Genomic DNA, 22,596 nt, shown 5'->3' on the forward strand with positions numbered 1-22,596 from the left:
TTAAGGGCAAAAATCATGTTCCTGTTGTTTAGCTGCTGTTTTTTCAGAATGTAACATCTAATCATGTACCTGGCCCATAAAATAAATTCAATAAATCATCCTCAAGCTTTAGTGTGCATAAGATTCATCTAAAGTGCTTGTCAAAATACTCCAACTCAAAATCCTTGTTTCAGCAGGTGAAGCTCAGGAGGGTAGTGTTAACAAACTTTTAAGTTGAACTGATACAAAGAATCTGAAACAACACTGTCAAAAACACCATCATGTTAGGGGGCTGTAAAAGAATATAATTTGAAATATATTCTAACATATAGAATCAAAGAGTCTTTTACCCCTGATCCAGGTAGAGAAGCCTTCCCGTAGCTTTCCTTAGTGTATGGTCTAAGGATGTGGTCTAAGGATTACACATCAGAATCGTGGGTGTGCTTGTTTAAAATAAGTATTCCTGAGCCCCACCTTCTCTGGAAGAAAAGCCTATGAATATGAATGTTTCATAAACTCCTGCACAATTTAACAAACATATTTTTTAATTTTTGAACATTTAACTTATTTTTATTTATTTATTTTTTAAATTTAATTTAATTAAAACAATTTTGTTTGGGGGGAGGTAGTTGGGTTTACTAATTTATTTTAGTGGAGGGACTGGGGATTGAACCCAGGACCTCATGTGTGCTAGGTATGCACTCTACCACTGAGCTATACCCTCCCCAACAACTTAACATGTTTAACTAAAAACCACTGCCCTAAATGGAAATGATTTTAATGTAGTGGCTGTAAGTGGGGGACATTCAGTAATTCCAACTGAGAAACAGCAAATGGGGATAAGATTTAAGGACACTGTTACGATGTGATTCAGCTAAAGGAAAGAAGGCCTAAAAAAAGGTAACAGTGGTATGAGAGAGAGTCTTCAAGAGAGATAAGCAGAAATCAAAGTTCTCGGTCTTTACTGAAGACAACATAGGAAGAAATAGACCCGAGAGAAAGGATCGAGTGAAGCTGACCAAGAGGAGGTACGATTTAGAGCCAATGATCCCTCCCGTGAATGACTGGAGGCTGGGAGAGAGGCAGAGTATGCATCGTGGTAACACTCACTGGCCAGCATGAGGCATGGGTCCTCCATCTCAATCCTCCGCACCTGAGCCTTCAAGAAGAGCTGGAAATCAATGCCTTTGGCCTGAGAAGGGGTGGTGAAAAATCGGGCAGGAATCCGAGAAGTGTCTTTGTGGTCCTCGTGGCCAAAGCCCAGACTGAAGAGGACATCTTCTGCATCTTCTTGCACCTTGTCCAGAATCTCTGAGATGCTGAAAAGAGGGAGTTTGAGTAAACAGGGGCAACTTTGACGCACAGGGTAATCCAGAGTATCTAATCAAAGCGTCAGGAGACTGAGATACCTTTCTGGCCATTTCTCTCCCTTCCACTGTGACAGAGAAAAGCTTTTATTTCTCTGAACCTAAACTCTCTGTCTGAAACATAAGAATTACAATCTAGCCCTGGTTTAAAAATTGAATGAGAGTCTATCATAGTATTTTGAAAACTGATCACAGCGATTCCAGATGAATGAAAATTTGCTATGAGAGGGATCTGAAAAATCAAAAGCAGTATGAGTGCAAATAAATCTTGTGGTTGTATTATTAACCAGACAGTTCCCATTGGCACATACTATGACATGGCTGGCTTTTGCCAAGTGCTTTTGTAACTTGCTACCTAACTTGCACCAGCAGTTGTGTGGAACAATGAGGCCATGAGTGTGTAAGGGACATAAGCCATATGAAGATTAAAAGACAAAAAAATTGTAAAATCAACTATAACTAAAGTAAACAGTTAATGGGCACATATGAAGATGTAAAACATGACATCAAAAACACAGAATGCAGGGGAGGTAAAAAAATACAGATTTTTCGAATGTGTTTGAACTTCAATGACTACCAGTTTAAAACAAGGAAATATAGTTATAGGTCAACATATATGAAGCCATGGTAACCACAAACCAAAAAACCTGTAATAGAGACACAGAAACTAGAGAGAAAGGAACACAAGTATACCACTAAAAAAACAAAAACCAAAAAAAACAAAAAACCATCAAACCAAAAGGGAAGAAACTAAAAGAAGAAGAGAAGTACAGATAAGAACTACAAAAACCACCAGAAAGCAAGCAGCAAAATGGCAACAAGCACATATTTATCGATAATCACTTTAAATGTCAATGGACTAAATTCTCCAATGAAAAGACGTAGGGTGTCTTTTGAATCACCTTGGGGGAGCATTAAAAAAATGCAGATATTTGAGTCTCATCTCCATAGGTTCTGTGTTAACTGAACTGAGGTGTGACCAAGGCTAAGGCTCTGTGAGGACAAACCACTTGAGATAGTTAATAAGCTAATAAGCCTGAGAACAGGTCTCAAATTCAAACTTCGACTCCAAATTCCAAACGATTTTTCTTATATGACACTAGTTTTCATCACTTTCCATCTGGTTTAAAAGTTCTTTCTGTGTGTATTTTGTTCACTTAATAGGATTGTTGAGCTCCCAAGGGCAAGCTCTTTGCTTCATCTTTTCAAATTCCACGTAGTCATTGCCTGGTCTGCATTAGGGGATATAAAATTGATTGCATAAATCAATATTGTATTGTTTCAATCAATCAGTCAATCAATTAATCAATATACTTATTTATTGTTTACTGTGCACTTATTGTAAGTCCAGGAACTGTGATGGTACCAACCAACACTACACTTCCTTGGGTACAAGACTCAGCAGAGGGGACCACCTGTACTTTACATGTGGTATCCAGCTCTGAGCAGTAGATTCCTCTGCATCCCCTACTCTTCTTGAAGCAAATATGGCCATACTTGTCAAATATGTGACTGCATAAAAGCTCTAGTAAGATATCCCAGAAAAAAACCGGCAATGGTCAGTTCCATTCTCTCCTGCCTCTCATCTTCCCCACAATTACTCGATACCTACCTTGAACTAGTTTTGTTGGTCCCACCAGTCATGCTGCTGGAAGCCAAACTGCAGCCAAGATTGAATCGCTGGCCTGGCCGGGCTGTCTCCAGGAAACTCCTGCAGGGATCAGAGGTAAGTCATACTAACCTTGTAAGCAGTGTGCACCCTGGCTCCAAGACATGCCCTGCTGGGCATACGTACTCCCAGCCCGGTACCCTTGAACCATTTACTGTTAAAAACTCAATCTATGGTCTCATTCATGGTTGGAAAATTTCATTCTCTATTGTGACTCTTCAGTTCTCCATTTTTAATCTCTTTGACCCTGACACCTACCCCAGTTCAGCAGCTCCTGAAGGAGTTATCATTCAGCATGGCTGAACCTACAACACTTACCTGGAGAAGAGTTTGCTGTTGGTGGCCAACAGTGTGGCTGGATAGGGAACAGAAAAGCAAAGGGAACGTTAGAAGGGGAAATGAAAATCATCTCTTTCAAACTTAAAACTCAGCCCCTTCAGTTCCCCCCTGCCAGGTTCCTGAACCCCATGAACTCTGTCCTTTATGGATGTAACTAAAGATGATTAAACACAGACCTGGAAGGGGGACAGATATGGCAGAAAAAAACTGGCCCCGAGCCTCTGAACTTCTGAACCATGCCTGGTGTCTTGGTAAGAGTTTCTCTGTCCTGAGGAAGACAGTCGTTCAGCCCTCCAGGCTAGTGTTCCTGCCTCTCCCACCACACAAGTCTGTACAGGTCCCAGGGACACTGGTAGGTTGGGGCACCTCCATTCTTTATTCCAGCCATGATCTTCCTTCAATGCAGTCTCTCTCTTACACCCCGTACTCAGGCTGCTTTGCGCTTCCTCTTCAGAAAACCATTTCAAGGCTCTCTGGGCAGCCAGTGTTGTGGGGATTTTGTATGATATCTTCCTAGGGGCCAAAGGAAAGCTCCAGTGATGGACCCACAGATACTTTGATAGGCTAGTGAGGAAGTATTCCTAGGTAAGTGATGCTTTCTGAGTTTTACATGAGATCATGTGAGATTGCTCTTTCCCTACAGATAAGACGCTGGGGATAGACTGCCTTTCTGCAGTTCTCCCCTTCCAGTCCATCCTTAATTCATCCAATAGATGGCCTCTTCCTTGATCCTCACCTCACAGAGCTGTGCCACTTACCCTCTGCTCCAAGGGTCAAGTCATCTTCAAAGCTGGTTCCGTGGCTGGGGCACCCTGTCCAATAATAAGGCAAAGATCACAGAAAATCAGGCTTGGACACACACACACACACACACACCCATATGCACATCTACAATTGCACAGTCACATCATACATCCACATGTTTGCAAAACTACCCCCAGCTACACCTATACTACCTCAGAAATCACATTCATATTTTGATTCAGAAATAGTCACATAAACACTCATCTATAATTAGCCCGTCCCCTATATCACACAGTCATGGACACAATCCTCTGCCAAAGAATAAGCACAATGTAAATATGTAAACATACACATATAAACACACACTTTTTATTTATATATGTATATATTTTTTTCTTCCTAGCTAGATTGAGATATAATAGACATATAACACTGTATAACTTTAAGATGCACCAGCATGATGATTTGCTACATGTATATAATGTGCAATGATGACCACAAAGTAAGGTGAGTTAAGACACCTCTGTCACCTCACGTAACTGTCATGTCTTTTGGCAATGGTAAGAACATTTCAGATCTACTCTCTTGGCAACTGCCAAGAATATAATACAGCGTTGCTAAGTATTGATAAACACACACATTTTATGAAGCCCTTTTGCCACAGCCGTGGTTGTCAGCTGAGCAGCCACTAACAGAAGATACTCTTTGAGGACTAGTCAGCCTGTAGCTCTGAGCCAACGCTTATTCTATCTTCTGGGCCTCCCGGACTGTCTCATGGCCACGAATAAGGTCTTTTGCAGGAAGTTACAAGACAGTCAGCATCCTTATGCATACATACGTGTGTGCACGTACACACACACACACACACACACACACACACGAGTCATATCGCGATCTGAGGTAGAAGAACAATGGAAGAAAGAACAGCGCCTCAACTTACCATTGCAGATCGACTGTCCTGCTTCCTCAAAAAACCCTTCTTCAGAATATCTAAAAACCAAAAATAATGTCATAGGCTTAAATCACTAAATTTCCCAAGGAGCTTTTCTTCAAGTATCTCCCACAAATTCTCATAATTTTTCAGTGAGAGTTGGTAGTCTTTCAATTGCTTTTATGTAGAAGAAAACTAAGTGATGATTTCGACTGACAAGTTCTCAGGTAGTCGGGGGCAGCTGGGACTGGAGTGCACAGTGCTGTAGACGGTGCTGCCTTTGTGCTGACCGCACGTCTAAAATCAGCCTAGCAATAAATCTTCAGGAGCTAGATGACAAAGGAAAGAAAAAATATCGAAACAAAATTGGAGAAATATATTTATAAAAGCAGGGGTCTGGGTGCCATAATTTTTACATCACAACTACAAAATATTGAAATTAAAAAAATAAACTTTCAGGAGGTCATCTTATCTATCCACCCCTCCTTCCTTGTCTCTGAGCCACATTCTTGCTGAACATCGTGTCTTTCAGGAAGCAGCAGAAATTGCATCTTGGTTAGAGATTACACTTTTACATTTTGAGATAAGGGCTTATCAAACAGTTACTATATGCATCAGGAGATCAGGCGGAAATCAGCACAAGTGGTGGTGAGAAACAACTTATACAAGGAAGAAATTCGCTTTCTAAACAGATGAATGACACGGTCTGTGAAGAAGCTTTGAATTGGGGCCAGAGCGCCTGCCTCCCAGTCCTGGCCCCTTGATGCTGCTATGTTCTCAAGCATTAAGTAAGGGGATTTAGATGCCTAGGTATTAAATTGTTACCCAAGTTCACTTTAAGCACTGATGTGTTGTGAGTTTTTATACTTTGCTTTCCTGAAAGTTTCAAAAATGGAAGTGGCACTTGATGCTTTTGAGTGTAGTCTCAAATGGAGGTGGGAACAGAGAAGGGATGTTAAAGTGAGTTAACAGGGAGACTGACTAGAGTCCATCCATTGGAGCTGGTCTTAAACGACCCTTCTCCATCAGCCTCCAGCGATCCAGGCAACTCTCACGCTATTGGAGTAGCGCTTCGTGAAATGTTTACTAATGAAAATGGGCTCAATGACTCATCACCTTTAGATCAAGCTGTGTTTAAATTTTACAAAACAAATCACTGCATATATAGACATCTTTTGCTGGTACTTTCCTTTCAATAGTGAAAAAAATTGACCATATTTTCTAAAATCTGGATTTTTACATTTTCTCATGAAAGAAACTGTACATTAATGTATGTTATAAAATGTGAAATGATACTTAAGCTATTTAAGAGTGGGTAACTCTAATAACATGACTAGAACTACAAATATATACTTCTCTTCCTAATGTATAATTAAATAAAATATGTATTATAATACTATGAACATGTGTAAGTAAATATAACATTACAAATACTAGTATAAATCAATATTTCCTATTACTACTAAAAAACACTATGATAGCCGAGACAGTCAACTACTAGATTGCTGAGATCTACTATTGCATTTAATGCTTATGCTGCAGCTACAGTCATGCAACTCCTGAAGCCTACTTGTACTATAAGTACAATAAAACACACTCCTGTTGCACTTCTGGGAAAGCAATCAATGGAAGTGCCTCTATGTTCACCAAAACCAAATAATATTTATAATAACTCAGAATTGGGAGACCCCCCCCCAAAACCCTCGTTATTGTAAAATGGATAAATTACATGACCAATAGACGATGCTCCACAACAATGAAAAAGAATGACCTATTGCTGGGTGCAAACACATGGATGAATAAATAGCACAAACATAAGACTGAAAAGAAGAAACATACATAAAACAGTGCCTATTGTATGATTATATAAAGTTAAAAAAATACAAAATTTATCTATGATGCAGGTCAGGGTATTGGTTACCCTGGGAAGCAGGGTGGTGAACGGAAAGGGACAGAAGGGACTTCTGGAGAGCTGGCAGTGCTCCACTTCAGATTTCATCAGTATAGTCCCTTTGAGATAATTTATTGAGCCATATATTTAACACTCTTTCATTTTTCAGTAAATATTTTACACTTCAATACGATTTATAGTGCCATTATTTTAACAGCTTTATTGAAGTATAATTGACATACGAAGAACTGCACATATTTAATGTGTGCAACTTGAGTTTGGACTTATTTAAACACTTACGATACCATCACCAGTCAAGGTAACAGACACATCCAACAACCCCCAGGGTTTCCTTGTTTACCTGTGAGCACTTAACATGAGATTTATCCTCCTAACAGATTTTGGAATTCACGATACCAAATTGCTAACTACAGGCACTGTGCTGTACAGCAGACTGCTGGAACTTACTCATCGAGCATCACTGACACTTACATCCATTGAGTTGTACTACAATTTATATTAAAAAATGCTACTGACATGTATGTGATACTTCAAAACATTTACACTAAAAACTAGCACTGATAAAATTCCTCATTTGTCCGAAGCAGAATTTGGTGCCATTCGTTAGACCGAAGGTTTTGTCAGATGCGCACACTACATTTCTGTTTTCCAGGTGTGCCCCAGCGGGCGTTTCCATAGTCCCTGTATGAGGGAGGACCAGCTCAGGCTGACCCTGGGGACGGTGTGCTTTTCTATGTGTTTGTGGGACATACCACAGAAATGTGGACATAGGCCTGGACCTATTGGTGCCTTCACACTGAGTATGATGGTTTGAAACTTCACGGCCCTCACCCAAGCCCCAGGCCTTTCATGGGTTATTGCTTAGGACATAAAATCGATGCCTAGCGACTAGATCCGCAGCTGCTCCTCTCTCTCCACATCGGCACTGAGAGGTCCCTTAGCATCATTTCAAGTCTTACACAGAAGAGCCAAGCTACTGCTCTTCCTGTATACCCAGTTCATAAACCAGAGCAGGGGGGACGATGGGGCTGTGAGAAGCAGCATGTGGCTATTTTTAGCTTCTTCCAGTCCTCTCCATAGGTTCTGCCTGCAGACACTGATGAAATAAAAACTCATATTTTAAGTCAAGATAAACATTTAAACACAAAAATTTTCTCTGCCGTTTTGGCCTGCTCCTTCCCCTCTAGTGTGCATTGTGCATCTGCATTATGAGTTAGCCAGGCCTCCCCAGTGGCGGAAATACCCGCTCAACCATGAAGAACAACTTTTCTCTTCTGGCACCAGTCACGGAGCTCCTCAGAGGATGACATTCCTTTATCCATCCTGTAAGAGGTCACGGGGGACCTCCACTTGCCTTGTACGTGCAGACATCTCTGTGAACTTTTCGTACAGTGCCAGAATATCATTTCCCTTAAACACAGCAGTTGGTGCAGAACAGACCTAGGAGATGCTGGGCAGTGCCTAATAGAAGGTCTTAGCTTAAATACTTACTTACGATCTGTTAACGTTACTACCTGTATTCTGCTTCTTTTACAAGACTACTGTTTCTTGCGTCACCAAATGTACGTCTGAGCCTCAGATCAAGTTAATGATGACTAGAGGACTTGAACTGATTGACCTAATATAGAGTTTCTATAAGATCAATGATTGTGATAGTATAACTCTAGATATGGGGAGAAGCAACAAGAGGGAACCATTCCCTGGCCCATAACAGACTAGTAGGACAGGCATTCCAGGGCTTTGGGCTGCTGTTAACAGGGCCCAGGCCAGTAATCGCCCGTTGAGCGGCCTAGCAACAAAATCCTTGCCTGGCCTGGGAACTAGCTTTCCTAGTGCCAAGGGACAAATTGATCACGAAAGGCCTCCCAAACCTTGGCTGAAATTAAGACTGAAAGGGAAGGGATTGTAAAATAAAGAGTGTTGCCCACCTTCTAGTCCTACAAGAACCAAGTCATTAGCCAGTGTAGTCGCCGACCTGCCATATACCCTGAAAGGAACTCAGGGCGAAGATCAGCACGAGGCACTTCGTGCTCTGGGAAAACTGACAGAATTGGCCCTCAGATCGTTGGATATTTTTATGAGAAAATTTTATGAAACTGATTCTTGCATCTTCCCATATTTGCACTTAAAAAAAAAGGGGGGGGGGAAGAAGCGCTAAAGCCATTAACTAAGATGTCCGTTCCTCGTGACTGGCAGTAACTTCTATCACGTCTGCTCCATTCTTGTACCTTCTTCTCCAAAATCACACATCTACTGACTGACCTCCCCCTTTACCTGTTTGGAACAGTCCTCAGAGCTCCCTGAGAGACTGTCATGAGGGTTATAGTTCTCAGACTGGCATGAATTCAATTTTCTGTTTCTCCTTAGATTGACTCTTGATTAATTTTTCGTTGACAAGACTTAAGCTAATGTCCACACATGACTTTTGGGTTCCCAACCTTACTTCTGATGATTCACAAATAGCACATTCATGTTCCAGAAATCTTTTAGGAACCTAATAATTCCCTTCCCAGAGACAAATGTTCAAGAAGGCATGTCAACAGGCTTTCTTGTGGCTTTTTTGATATTTAAATACTGAAAAATTTTCAGGACACAGAAACATAAAGACAACATGACAAATAACCCTTGCACTGCCATTCTAGTTTTACACGTGTAAACATTTTGTCATGTTTGCTTCAGATGTCTGTTAATAAAAAAATATTATAAAATAAAATATTAAGGATATAACTAAAGCCTCATTTTGCTCCCATTCCTTCTAACTTCCTTCCTAGAGGTAGCTCTTAGAGTTGATATGTATCATGTCTGAACACACGTTCCTGATAAATAAAGAGATACAGATAGATAAAGCTAGATAAACAGAAATTTTGCGAGATTTTTAAAGTAGCATAAAGCCCATCCATTACAAACCTCACGTAGGGGGGCAAAATTTACCACCCCCAAATGTCTGTCTGGCATGCAGATTATTTCAAGCTGAAAAGCTGAAAAGACTCAAGGCTCAAAAGACTTAGGAAGAAATTTTGACCTCAACTGTCTAAAGATTTTGGGTAGAGGGCCTGTTATAGGAAGAGAGATACCACTGGAGAAGGTGTACTAGGTGTGGTGCGGGAAATTTAGAGAGCTGAGTCCACTCTGTGTCCCTTTGTCTTTACATGGCCCACCAAACATTTACTTACGAAACATTTGTTTTTCCATCTCCATGTGAATTGCCTTCCTCCCCTCTGAAGTCCCCCCCACCCCCGCCCAATATCCTCTTTGGTCATTAGCCGAGGATGATTTTTAAGGTGAGGATGGCATTTTTGTGAGTTACTTCTCCTGGGTCTCACCCATGGATACATGTTATTAAACTTTTGTTTGACTTCCTCCTGTTAAGGCATCTTGTCAATTTAATTCTTAGACCAGCCAGAAGAATCTAGAAGGGTACAGGAAAATTTCTTCCTCCCTGACACTCACTACTCACGTATTACTACAGAGCATAAAACATTTGTGCACATATCACCTCATTTAATCTCACAAAAAACTGTTGAAACTTTTCCCTACAGTTCTCCACTTTACAGATGAGGAGACTGAGAATTTCAATTGTTTGCTTACAGCTGGCTACACAGACAGCATAAGAATTAGGCTCAAATCTTGGAGACTTTTCACTCATCAGACTACTTTTGCATCATAAATTTTGGTTCAGGGTTTATCTTTGTAGAATATAGGTGGGGAAAGGTGATTTCTGGAATTTACAACCTTGGATTTCTGTGAATTTAATCTTTTCAACTAGAATGTGGTATATTTGAGGTCAGGGAGCATATTTGAAACTACCTGGCATTTAGCCAATCAGACAGTTAGCAAATGCACCGTCAATAATAATTGTTGACTTGAATTGATAAGACTCAAGAGTAGTTAATGGGATAAAGATGGTAACAGAGCCCACTGGTTCTCCTGTATGTATCTGGTGAAGCATTTTAAATCCTAGGACATTTCTCTCACACCCAAACCTGCAGACCTTCCCATTAGCACCATCCCTTTCCTTCCCGATGCTTTGATTACCCTTAATTGACTTTGAAGTCAATAAATTTCAGACCAGATTAGGACGATAATGACAATATGTTTTGTAAATAACAAAAACACAAAATAAATCCTTCCTGGCATTACGTTCCAGCGCAGAGTTAAAATGAACAACCTTGGATGCTATTTATTTCCTACCAAATAAGCCAGGATGGGTTTATTTATGTGTTAATAAATGAGTTTAGATTAAAAGCTATATAAAGCTAGACACACTTCTGCAGGAGAAGTAAAGAGCAGGCAGGAGTTATAAATTCTGGGAATTCATTATCACACAAATGATCACACTTAAATAGGTCACGGAAGCTTTCCCTCTGTGGCTGGGTGGCAAGAGCCTAAAATGGTGCAGGCTGATAGGGTCTCAAATTTTAAAGTGTTTCTCAGGAAAGAGATACTACATTTTGCCTTGAAGTGCCTGCTCCAATTTGAATGACTGAGGTAAACCCATAGCCCCTCTTCCTGTGCTCTGCAGTAAAAATAAACAACATGATGATTCATGGTGATGAATTACTCTGATCCGAAGAACAATTATGTTTCTAACTCCTCTTTGTTGCGAAGTGTAAGACTCCAGTCTGAGGGGAAAAGCAATGCAGAAGGCACCTGGAATTTAGCCCACTCATTCCTTCTAGCTACAGATTTCCCTCATTCTTGGTTATAGACCAGGTCCATTCTATGTTTCCAGACCTTCACCCTAAGGTTTTTTTTTTTGTTTTTTTGTTTTTTTTGTTTTGTTTTGTTTTGTTTTTAGCAAAGAAAGGCTTATTCCTGGGCAAAGCAAGGAGAACATGTGGCTCAAGCCCCCCAAACCCCAAACTCCCCAAAGGGTTTTAGGTGAGCCTTTTTAAAGGCCAGACGGGGAAGGGTGTCCCAGGGTATGTGATCAGCTGTGCACAATCCTCTGATTGGTTGATGGTGAGCAACCTTAGGCTCCAGAGGATGCATTTGGTTCACTGGCCCAACTCCCACACTCACCCCGAATCTTTATGGTTCCACTCTCTCTCAACCTCACTTCTAATCAGCAGACCCTATTCAAATTCATTTCCCTGTCTCTGAGTTCCCAAGAGTCGGTGCCTGTTGGCACATCCAACCATCAACCACGTTCTATCCCCTGGCCCGGCCAGCGCTTACCCACAATCCTGCAGCCAGTCTTCAATCTTGTTGATTGGATTCCCTGGAAAAGTCAGACATCAGATCACCGTGAGACCTGAAGGAGATCAGACTTCGTCCCTGAAACTCACCCCATCCCACAATTTTCTCCTTATAGAGGCCACGTCATGAATCCTTTTTTTTCCATCAAACTTTTCTTTAAAACATAAGAGGAATATATCCATGTTTACAAATAGTGGGTATTTCTTCTCTCTCTACCTCCCTGCCCCCCTTCTCCCAGGAACTTGGAAAATACCCCAAAGTTTGCGAACAGGGGTGGATCCTCATCTTAAAAAAAAAAAAAAGAAAAGAAAAAGTTAAAAAACAAAAAGCAAAAAAAAAGCAGTTTTACTTTTGTGCATTTTGTTTCCTACCAGATAAGCTAGGATAGGTTTATTTCTATAAGATTTATTTTTCAGTTTATCTTTTATATTTTCCTCTTACATCTGCAGTCTCACTTGAACCTAAAAGAAGCACTGAGAGGCCTGTAGAAAAGGTACTATTACTACTTCAGGTACTAGTAACTCCAACGAGGCAAGTATGTCCTAGAGAGGTGAGTGACTGGCCACAGGTCACGGCACACGGCTGAGTTACAGCCAATCCAGGCACTGAGACCGAACGTAACCTTGTCATACAGACAAAATAGAAATGTTCCAAACATTCGTAGAGAACCCTGACCTCGGATACTCGCAGGCAGCCGCTCAGGACGATGCAGAAGTGTGCCTCTTCCTTTTTCCTAATGCTGATGCTGTCTCTTTTTCACATAATTCGTATCTTACATTACTTTGCTTGTCTTCCCTTCAGTTCCTTTAAACCAGTCAAAATGAGCCTGGCTGAGGACCTCGCTGCCCGCACTGCAGACGGGTGCCTCTGCCGCATTTCCTACTGTGCATGGCACAATGTGCAAGTCTGTTTGACGTATAATTGCCTCTTACCTTCCTGGAAAACGTCATCCAGACCAGAAGGCTCAGGATCCGGGACGTCCTGCAGGGCAGCTGCAGCCTCCTCTTCCAGGACCTGGGTCTGCCAGTGCCGGCTCTGACGGAGCCAGGCCTGTCGTTTCTCCCAGGACGTGGGGCTCAGCACAGAGCCCTCCATGGCCCTGTTCAGACTTCAGGGCCTCCCGCCACAGCGATGCTGTCCTGAGAGGTGGAACACGGTGATACACCCTCATCCTCTGTTCGGAAACTGTCAACTCTCAGGGTTGCCCCTGGGTCTTCCCAGCTCTGCACAAAGGAGCATCACCCCTCTGCCGGTCAGGAAGAGGGAGGAGATATCTGGTTCTTCCTCCCTCCTCCAAAAATAGAAATGCTCTGAACAATCTAACCACCAGGGCAAGTCTTTCAAATCCGTAAACTTCAAGCATCATCTGACTGAAGGGACATTGAGAAAGCTCTTCTGACTTAAAGAATCATACTTCTCATGCTAAGTGAAATACTATCTTAGAAAACATTTTCCTTAATCTTTAAGAATGTTGTCTCCCAGAATCTTCCATTGAAATTGAAATATCTTTAAATTTTCAATGCCTACATTTCACTTTATTTGATCCTCATAAAGATATATTGAAGAAGTCTCAGATCTCAAAGGTTAAACGGATTTTCTAAGGTCCCACAACCAGGATGTCACTCTTAATGATCGTCACTCTGGACTTGTTTTGTTTTGTTTCCTGTTTAATACTTTAGGGCTCCACATAAGATCTCTCTCTGGCAGGGGGCATGGGGTAGGGGAAGAATCTCATGATGAAAACAACAAGGAGACTTTGCCTGAAGCAATTAGCCATCTCCACCTTCAGGATCATCACTTTCTTTTTGGTTTGCCTGCCTATCTATCTATCTATCTATCTATCTATCTATCTATCTATCTATGTATAGTCGATGTGTTTGAGGATCATCACTTCCTAATTTGTCAGCTTGGGTTTCTTTAGAGCTGTTATTTAATTCCCCAGTTCATTGCTGTGCTAGTATTTCATCCAACACTGCCTCATCAACACCTCTGGATTCTGCCAAAAGAGACATTCTGATGGCCTGAGCCACTTATTCAAAGAGGAAGACAGAGGGGGTGAATGATTGAATTGTCCAAATAGAGCTTATATTTAAAAATAGAGCTCACTGGCGTATACGCCATCTTCCCACCTGTTCCCCGCATCTGTGCTCACAACCCATCACAGCCGCCAGTGCGGGTGGAGGCGGGACTAGTGCTCCTCACTGTCTTAGCCCTTTGGTTCCCTGGAGCTGCAATAAATGCTTCAGCCTCACAGCTATACCATTAACTGCTGGAGTAAGAGAAAATAAAAGGGGGGGAGGGGAGAAAAGAAAAGAAGAGTGCCAGTTTCCAGAGACTTCTGTTTTTCAAACACTTAAACTCATCAGTGAAGCATTCAACAGTTTAGGCACTAAAATAGCTATTTTGGAAAAGAACATCCTGAACATAAAGCACATTCCTAGGGCAGTAAAATTGCTTTGGATGCCGCTGCCTGTTACAAACAAAACATATCCGGAGAGAAGTCATACGTAACTACTGCCGTCTGATCTAAATTCTTTTACTTCAGGTCCAGCCTAGGACATGTTTTTTTTTTTTTTTTTTCCCAAGGAGAGACAGCAGTTGGCATTATGAAACCTTATGAACCCTGGGCATCTGGCCCTTTGTCCACTGCCTGTGCCTTTTAGAGGGGAACTGAATGATTGAATTAATCCTGTGACACACAGTGAAGCCACAAAGAAGGGTGGCAGGGGTGATTTGCTGTCCTTTGGTCAGAGCTGTTGCAAGGTGATAAAACAAGGGTGAAACTGCCACTGTGAAGAATTTAGGAAGAGTCTAAAAAGCCTTGTTAGAGTGTACTTACCTCGTCCTGCACCTGCAGAATATTTAATACTGACCAGCCTGGGGAAGACAATGTCAAAGGCTGACTTGCCTATTGTCTTTAATTTCCAGGGCAAATGGGCCTCATCTAAATTACAAGAACTCTTTAGCTCACAGGAAGAATTTCTTTTAGTGATTAAGGGAATTCATGAAGAAGCCAGGAAGGTGGGGGTGGTGGCGGGGGAGGAAGGAAGAAAAGAGGGAAGGAACGAGAGGAGGAAGGAAGGAAGGAAAGAAGGATCTTCTGACTCCCACACTTTATTCTGCCGCTTGCTAAAAGTATAACCTCGGAAAATTCAATTTCTTTCTCTGGGCTCAGTTTCTTAATGAGGATGTCACAGCACAGTGCCAGAATCTCACTGAGATGAGTGATGGGGCCCCCTGCTCAGGTTTCAGCAATGAATCTACCCTATGTTCCTCCTACGTCTTTGAAAATACATCACACACACAGGGGCTAATTTCCCCCCTGGCTCCCTGAAAATGTGCGTGTCCCGGTGAACCCTAGGCTTCTCTCACGTTCTCCCCCCCACCTCCTCCTCTCCCGCAGCCTTTGGGTTTCTTAACCTGCAAAGCCCATCCCTTAACCAATTTCTCCCTGAAGTCAGGCCCAGTTCCCACAGCCTACAGACGATTTCCTTCCCTGCTTAATTCTCTTCTTCATTGTTCTTATCCCTACCTACTTTATATTTTATTTGTTAACCTCATTTATTGTTTACTCTTAAAATATAAGCTCCATGAGGACAGACCTTTTTGTCTGGGTCATTCACTGCTGTGTCCTTGCTGCCTAAAACAGGACCTAACTGATTTTTCCGTCTCTGCCACACAAGGGTTATAGAGTCTTGTTCGCGGGGCACTGCATGGGGACACTATAAGTCCGGCAATATTCTGAGGTGGGGAGATACAGACTTGTCCGGTTAGTGGTATAAGGATGCCGTGCTGCTGGGAGATAAGAAACTGGGTATTCTTTGTGGAAATCTGGAGGAAGTGGCAAATGATTGTTGGACAAGCTCATCAGCAGTGAGCGTGTTAGAAAGAATTGAAGGATGGGGGCACACAGCTGTCGAGATGGCACCTTTGAAGGCCTTGGGGGGCGCTTGTGATGGAGAGAAGGTCATGGAGATATTTCCTCCAAACAAGTCATACAAAGACACGCACCTCTGCACCACGGAGTCTGGCGCAGTGAGGACAGCACCGGCGGGGCGTCAGGAGCCTCGGGCCTTCTTCCGACCTTGTGGTCCAATTAACTGACTCCCGACCAGCCAGTTCGGTTTTCTGTTTGGGCACTGATTTCATCCTCTAGAAAATGAACTGGTGGGACTCAGTATTGTGGAAGTTTGTCTCTAACAGGACTGTTAATGAATTTATCCTAGTTGAGTTTCAAATATCTGCAGAAATAATATCTGTTAAAAAATGCACTTGTGTAATTATTCCCGGAAGAATTAGGAACCAGTCCAGTGGCCTCTGGAGTTCCTGCCCATGTAACAAACTCCCTTGCAAATTAACACTGACTTCCGGGGTTCCTGGGCCTCCAGCGTTCAGTGACCCAGGAGAGTGGGGAGCCTGAACGATGGAGACTGAGAAGGTGCCCGAAGGAGGGTGAGTCAATCAGAAGAGCTCACTGACTGACCCCCCAGCACATCTTGGACTTTTCTGCTTTTTTGCTTTAGCTTATACAGTTTCACTCACTGTCCTCTCTACTAAACAAATTCTACCTACCCTTTGAAGGTGTCCTCAAGTCATCTCCTTTCTCCTACCCACCTGGAGCACCCAGTACATGTACCTAGACCCCACTGGACAAGACACCAGTGGCCCCCTATCTTGCTGTGATCCACCATCACTTGGAACCTCTCCCGTAAATCCTGTCTCCGGGCAGAGCAGGGTACCTTGCACCAGAAGACGTTCTGTAAATACTGTATCTGCACAGGAGCAAGAATCACACTGATGCTGAAAAATTATCCTCTTCTAGGGGATGTCATGGGACAGGTGCTCTGACTTTCCACACGGTCTCAAAGCCTAATGTAAATATTTCGTATACCTTGTAGTGAAGAGGAAAAAGGCTTGGGGCATAGATATACCAATCCTTTATTGATGGAACATGGGACCACACAAGTCTGGCTGAATTTATGAGCCAAAACTATCAAATTCTCCTATCTTAAAAATATTTTCCATTGTAAATTTTTATTCCTTGGTCAAAAGTTCCTTCTGGAATTGGAATACCATCTTTCTTGATGCTAGTTTATAGTAAAATATAATATTTTACCTGTCTTCTGTGAGGACAGACGTCTGATGACTGCTGATATATCTTCCCTGACATTTCCACTAGTCACGACCCCCCCCCAAAAAAAAACCAACAAAAATGCCACACTGGCTCTATTGCTACTTGCCTGAATCACCCCAAAGCCTTCTTTCCCCCTCTGCTGTCATTTTCAGTCCTTTTCCCTTTCTTCTTTCTTGCATTTCCCTAGAGGCTTACTCCCCAAATATTTCTCCACAGTCTGCCAAGTGGTCTGGAATCTGCCTACAACCAAGTAGAGCAGGAGAAGATTCTTTTTGTTTTGAGGATGTTATCGTTAAAAGAAGAAAGTGCAGCAGACAGGATTGAAGTTAGACAAGAAATCACCCTTAATGGCTTCAGGCTAGGGAGTTGTTTAAGAGCTTTGACATAAATTTCTTCCAACAAAAGTCATTAGCCGAAGCAGTTACATTAGTAGCAGACACAACATTTAGGAGCATGTTATTACTACACTGAGAACATCACCTACTTTTAGTCTCCATTTTCTTGGAGACTCAGAAATTCATTTTATATTAACATAGGCAAGTCGAAGCAATGGGTACTTAAAATAATTGAGTTCCTTGTATTTATCCATAAAACCTTCCCATAAACCACTTCACTTAATCCTGACAATCTCCTTTGAGCTAATTATTGTTATCTGAAGCTCAGGGAGATGTGTGACTAGTCCAAGGTCATGTATTTAGGATCTCACGGTGCTGAGATTTAAACTTAGATTGGTCTGACTCTAGTTATATAATCTTTCCACTAGTAACAGAAGAACAAACTTATGGTTACAAGGGGGGGGAGGGGGGAGGGAGGGATAAATTGTGAGTTCAGGATTTGCAGATACTAACTACTGTCTATAAAACAGATAAACAACAAGGTCCTACTGTACAGCACAGGGAACTATATTCAATACCTTGTATTGGCCTATAATGAAAAACAATATGGAAAGGTATATATATAACAGAATCACTGTGCTATACACCAGAAATTAACACAACTTTGTAAATCGACTATACTTCAATTAAAAAAAAGAAACCCAACAACTTATTTTCAGACAAAAAAAAAAAAAAAAGAAAGAAAATAACCTAAGATGACCATCCAGGTGTCAGCAGCAAATGTAATTAGGATAAAATAGAAGGAGAAACTATTTTAGTAATTTAGTATTTCACCCACTACATAAACTCTCCATTTTATAGTCCAGTATAGAGGAGGCAGATAAATCAAAACTAATTCATACTTGACTCTGTGACAATCTTGGTGAAGGAGATGCTGCTTTGTTTGGTTATTAGCATCACTTTCCTTCTTGATTCCAACTGGATGATTATGAAGCAGTTTTGTTGCCCCGGGACTCACGGCGTGATTTAGCAGCAAGGAGCCAACTAGAGTCTGGTTCAGGGGAGAATGTCTGCCTGGAATTCCCCATTATTTTCTGATCATTGTGGCCTTCAGAACATCTGGCAATGGTTATGGCGCAGCACAGGCAAATCGGAGGGGACACCAGTCACAGTCCTGCAAGTACACGGCTAGCATGGCCCTGAGTTTTTGGTGCCAGTCTGGGGAGTCTCGTGAGAAGAGCTGGGATAGCTGGGTTAGTGATGGGCACTCAGAGGGCTTGGAGCAATGAATATTATTATAATCTGATATGGAAATTTTAATATTTTAACAACCACAATGGGCCTACTGATCTGTACCTGTCAAGTATCAGCTCTACTTACAGATATCTTACTATGGGGACATTTTTAAGGGACCTAGAAAGGATGGTCAACTTTTGAGAAGGGAAACTGTAGAAAGAGTGTGGGCGGTAGAATCAGAGTGAGCTTTGAAATCACCGTAGTGTCTCCTTACTGCACATGCGTCCTCGGTGAGCACATTTATCCCCTCTAAACCTAAGTTTCTTCATACGTAATATAGATAATATGCCAAACTTGTTGGGTTACTGGGGTTTAAAATCAGATAATGCATATTAAGTCCCCAATGTATAAAGGAAGTACTTAATAAATAAGTTGTTATTACTATTATTATGATTATTATTCATTTTCCCTCAGTCTAAACCATTCACTAAATCTGGAATATTTTCAGGAATAAGGAAGGAAGGAGGGGTGAGCAGCAAGGGACAGAAGGGTGTGTAAAATCCAGATGGTGAAAGAGGGATGTTGCTGTTCAGCAGAGATGAAAAACAGGCAATGAATCGGTCCTTCGTTCTTACCTAATACCCGAGGGGATCAGAGAGATCATCTAATCCTGGTCACTCGTTTTGCAGAGACAAGGAGAGGGAGAGGGAGAAAGACACAGGCGGAAAGAGAGAGAGAGAGAGAGGCATATCTGAAATTGCATAGAACATCAATGGTCATCAGCGAGATGCACACTCACAAGTTCTGAGTCCCACGTATGTGCTCTCTTCCTTCATCACACAGCCTTCCTCCTGCACTCTTGGTTTCTAAGACCCAGTCCTGGGTCTTTCTTTAGCACCCTGGGGCTCTTCCCAGGACATGTATCAGACAGACCTCTCTTCTCGTCTGTCTGTATTGTGCCTACACCCCCAAGTAGTGCCTGTGACTTGGGACTGAGAGTGAAAACCAGCGTGGGAGGAGAGAAAAAGGAAACAGAGTTTCCATGATGGGGCCTACAAGACCTTCCGCATCTTATGCATCTTATCCGCGTTCACAGCCAAGCCAGGCATCATCGCCATTGCAAAGGGTTGTGGGAAATTCCAAGACAGCCAGCAGTTGACTGCCCCCCATTCTACATACCCCCAACCTACAACAGGCTCTCACATTCCCTCAGATAGGGAATGTCTTCTTAATCTCTAACCCTCTCTCATATCACAGCTGTTTGGAAGATCATCAAAACAGAAATTACCCCGAGTACAGCGTTTTTGTGTTCCGAGGCTTCTCTGATCTAACAGATTTAATAGTTCAATCTATTCGGGGAGAAAAATTGGGGGGCAGATGATACTTGATAAATAACACCAAGAAAAATGCTAATTCGTTTTATAATTCTTTTTCCCTCTCTTATCATCCTCTCCCTTTCACAAATAAGTTTAGCCAAATAAATCCTGAGAGAAGGCCATCTACACTTTTTCTCTCCTTCTTTTTCTTCCTTCCGTCCATCTCTCTGATGTGGATGAGTTTTATGGAAAGCTTGTCAACTCCTACAGGAAATATTAAAGTTTTACATTCAGAAAAAAAGGAATCTTGTGCTCTCCGTGTTGGGAGACACTAAATGTTTTTGTCTGGTTGGGCTATAGCGGCAGCAAGAATGAGAGACATGAGTTAGTTCACTGGGCCTGGTTTACAGGCGGTTCCGTCTAGAAACGGGAGAGAGTGAGTAGGTTTCTCCATCACTGAGTTAGTTCTGTGAATGCTTGTCTTCACTTCTTCAGTCCTATTGCCTTGGTAATGAAGCTCTGTCCCTTATGTTTATTCTTCCCTGTTTTACTTTCACTATATCTACATCATCTCGTCCTTTAGGCAGAAAACAGAATAGTTGGCAGTTATCAAGCCTAGATAAATGTCTAATCTTCTTTGCTTACTGTGCGAATCATAATCTGGGCTGGGACCAAACCTCCTCTCCATTTTCTAATAGCTACGAATCATATACCTTGAACTAAAAATGACTGTATTGGGTCTCCACTACATCATGCCTAATCACAGGACTCTGTCTCACCTTCCGTGGGACCAAAGGAGTTATGAGAAAGTGTTATTAATAAAGTTGTTGTAAAGAGTGTCTAAACTCCTTGGGGCGTCTGTGCATAAGAAATCATTTGTGAGATCTCTTTCTATCCCTCTTGTCATGTCTTCAGCATGTTATCTCTGACAGCATCCTTGGCAGAGTGAGACAGTAAGCCTGGCTTACCCTCTTCCTAATGATGCTTTATGTTACAGGAGAATTACACCAGATCTTTAACTCGAATCACCTAAGCCTAATAATTGTTAAGTCTGAAGTTTGGACACACAAGTCGCAAGCCTGCAATCTCCAACCTCCCATCCTCGGCACTGCCATGGACTATCTAGAAAGTTCCCTTGCCTCTCTATTCAGGGCCATTGGTGGTAGACAGAGTCACTAGTACCTCTTCCAAACCCTCGTGGTCTTATCAAGCCACTTCTGTGCAGCAATTTTATCTTGTCCTTGTTCTGCACAGGGGACCAGCCTCATCTCCTCCACCCACTGGTGAGTTCAGTTGCAAGCAGGGATGGGAAAACCCCAGGGTAAAGCATCTTTCCACTCCTCTACCTTCCCCAAAACTCATGCAGGTGGTGACATGCTCAGCCTGGCTACCACCAAGACAAGGTGTCTTGGAGGACCAGAGCCCACTTCCCCTCAGTGATTACACAGGTTACTACATGGTCAATATATTCATCTATTCATCTCTGAGACTGGAAAATCCACCCTGATGCGTGGTTATTTATCTCGAGGCTGCTAGTTCATTTGACCTGGTGTCGTCCAATTGTGTAAATTCTCCCTCATCTCTAATCCAGTGTCTGTGGCTGTAGTTTATCTCCTCAACAATTTTCCTCTGCAGCTTTTGAAGAAAGAGGTCATGTCCACGAAAAGCAAAGTTGATTTAGGCTAGGTATTCCCAACAGCCAGAGTTATGGACACTAGCATGTGACCTGCATGAAGCTAAGAGACTTTTCTCCTTGAGAACTTTTCAAAGTTTGAGTCGGATTGAAATGACAGCAAAAGTGGGGACAGCTAGACACAGAGAGGAGTTTCTCTGGTGAGAAAGGTGAATTGTTCAAGGGACCTCCTTGTTCCAAGAGATACAGTGATGAACTTTTGAAGGTTAAAGTTAGAAATGTCTCCTGAATTTTTCCTTTTCCCACAGCCTTTTTCTCGGATTTGTCTCCTTCGGTCTCCCAGCACCATCCTAAGTCAGCACAGCCTTAAAATCGAGGTGGAAGTCGTACTCACCTGTCTGCTAGGAGAGAGCCGAGGTTGAAGCAAAGCTGCCGTCCAAGATGGACCACGCCCTTCCCGGGTATCGGGTTGGAGGGGAGGACAGTGAGAAAGTATCATATTGCATATTGTACCTTTCTCTCTGTCCTCATTTAACTGCTGTTGCCAGCTTGAAAGGGGAAGCGGAAATGAGAAAACACACACACAGATACACACATCTGTACAGTCCCCGCCTCCTTCCCCAGCCACATCCTCTACTCTGTAGCTCAGATCGGCTGAAGAACAAAATATCTGAAGTCCCTGGAGCTCACCACTAGGGAGCCCTTCCCGTCAGAGAGCTGCCTTGGTCTTTCCAAAACAACAGGAGATCTTTTCCTGTTAAGGGAAGGGTTCAGCTCATTTAAGGATGTGTGTATAGTGCAG

The 22,596-nt window shown here is 42.3% G+C and overlaps 1 protein-coding gene across 2 annotated transcripts in view; it reads right to left on the bottom strand.

Moving 5' to 3' along the window:
- TESPA1 (thymocyte expressed, positive selection associated 1) overlaps positions 1–22,350 on the bottom strand; it is a 35,240-nt gene extending 12,890 nt beyond the window's left edge. For both annotated transcript variants that reach the window (XM_010994079.3, XM_031462363.2), the window contains exons 1-8: positions 22,189–22,350; positions 13,073–13,279; positions 12,120–12,162; positions 5,039–5,088; positions 4,113–4,166; positions 3,334–3,370; positions 2,959–3,057; positions 1,090–1,298 (exon numbers count right to left, since the gene is read on the bottom strand). In XM_010994079.3, the coding sequence (XP_010992381.1) occupies positions 1,090–1,298; positions 2,959–3,057; positions 3,334–3,370; positions 4,113–4,166; positions 5,039–5,088; positions 12,120–12,162; positions 13,073–13,235 (655 nt within the window). In that variant the 5' untranslated portion in view covers positions 13,236–13,279; positions 22,189–22,350. The remainder of the gene's footprint in view (positions 1–1,089; positions 1,299–2,958; positions 3,058–3,333; positions 3,371–4,112; positions 4,167–5,038; positions 5,089–12,119; positions 12,163–13,072; positions 13,280–22,188) is intronic.
- Between the last annotated feature and the right edge of the window lie 246 nt (positions 22,351–22,596).

The sequence above is a fragment of the Camelus dromedarius genome, chromosome 11 (assembly GCF_036321535.1).
Source record: "Camelus dromedarius isolate mCamDro1 chromosome 11, mCamDro1.pat, whole genome shotgun sequence".
NCBI classification, from domain to species: domain Eukaryota; kingdom Metazoa; phylum Chordata; class Mammalia; order Artiodactyla; family Camelidae; genus Camelus; species Camelus dromedarius.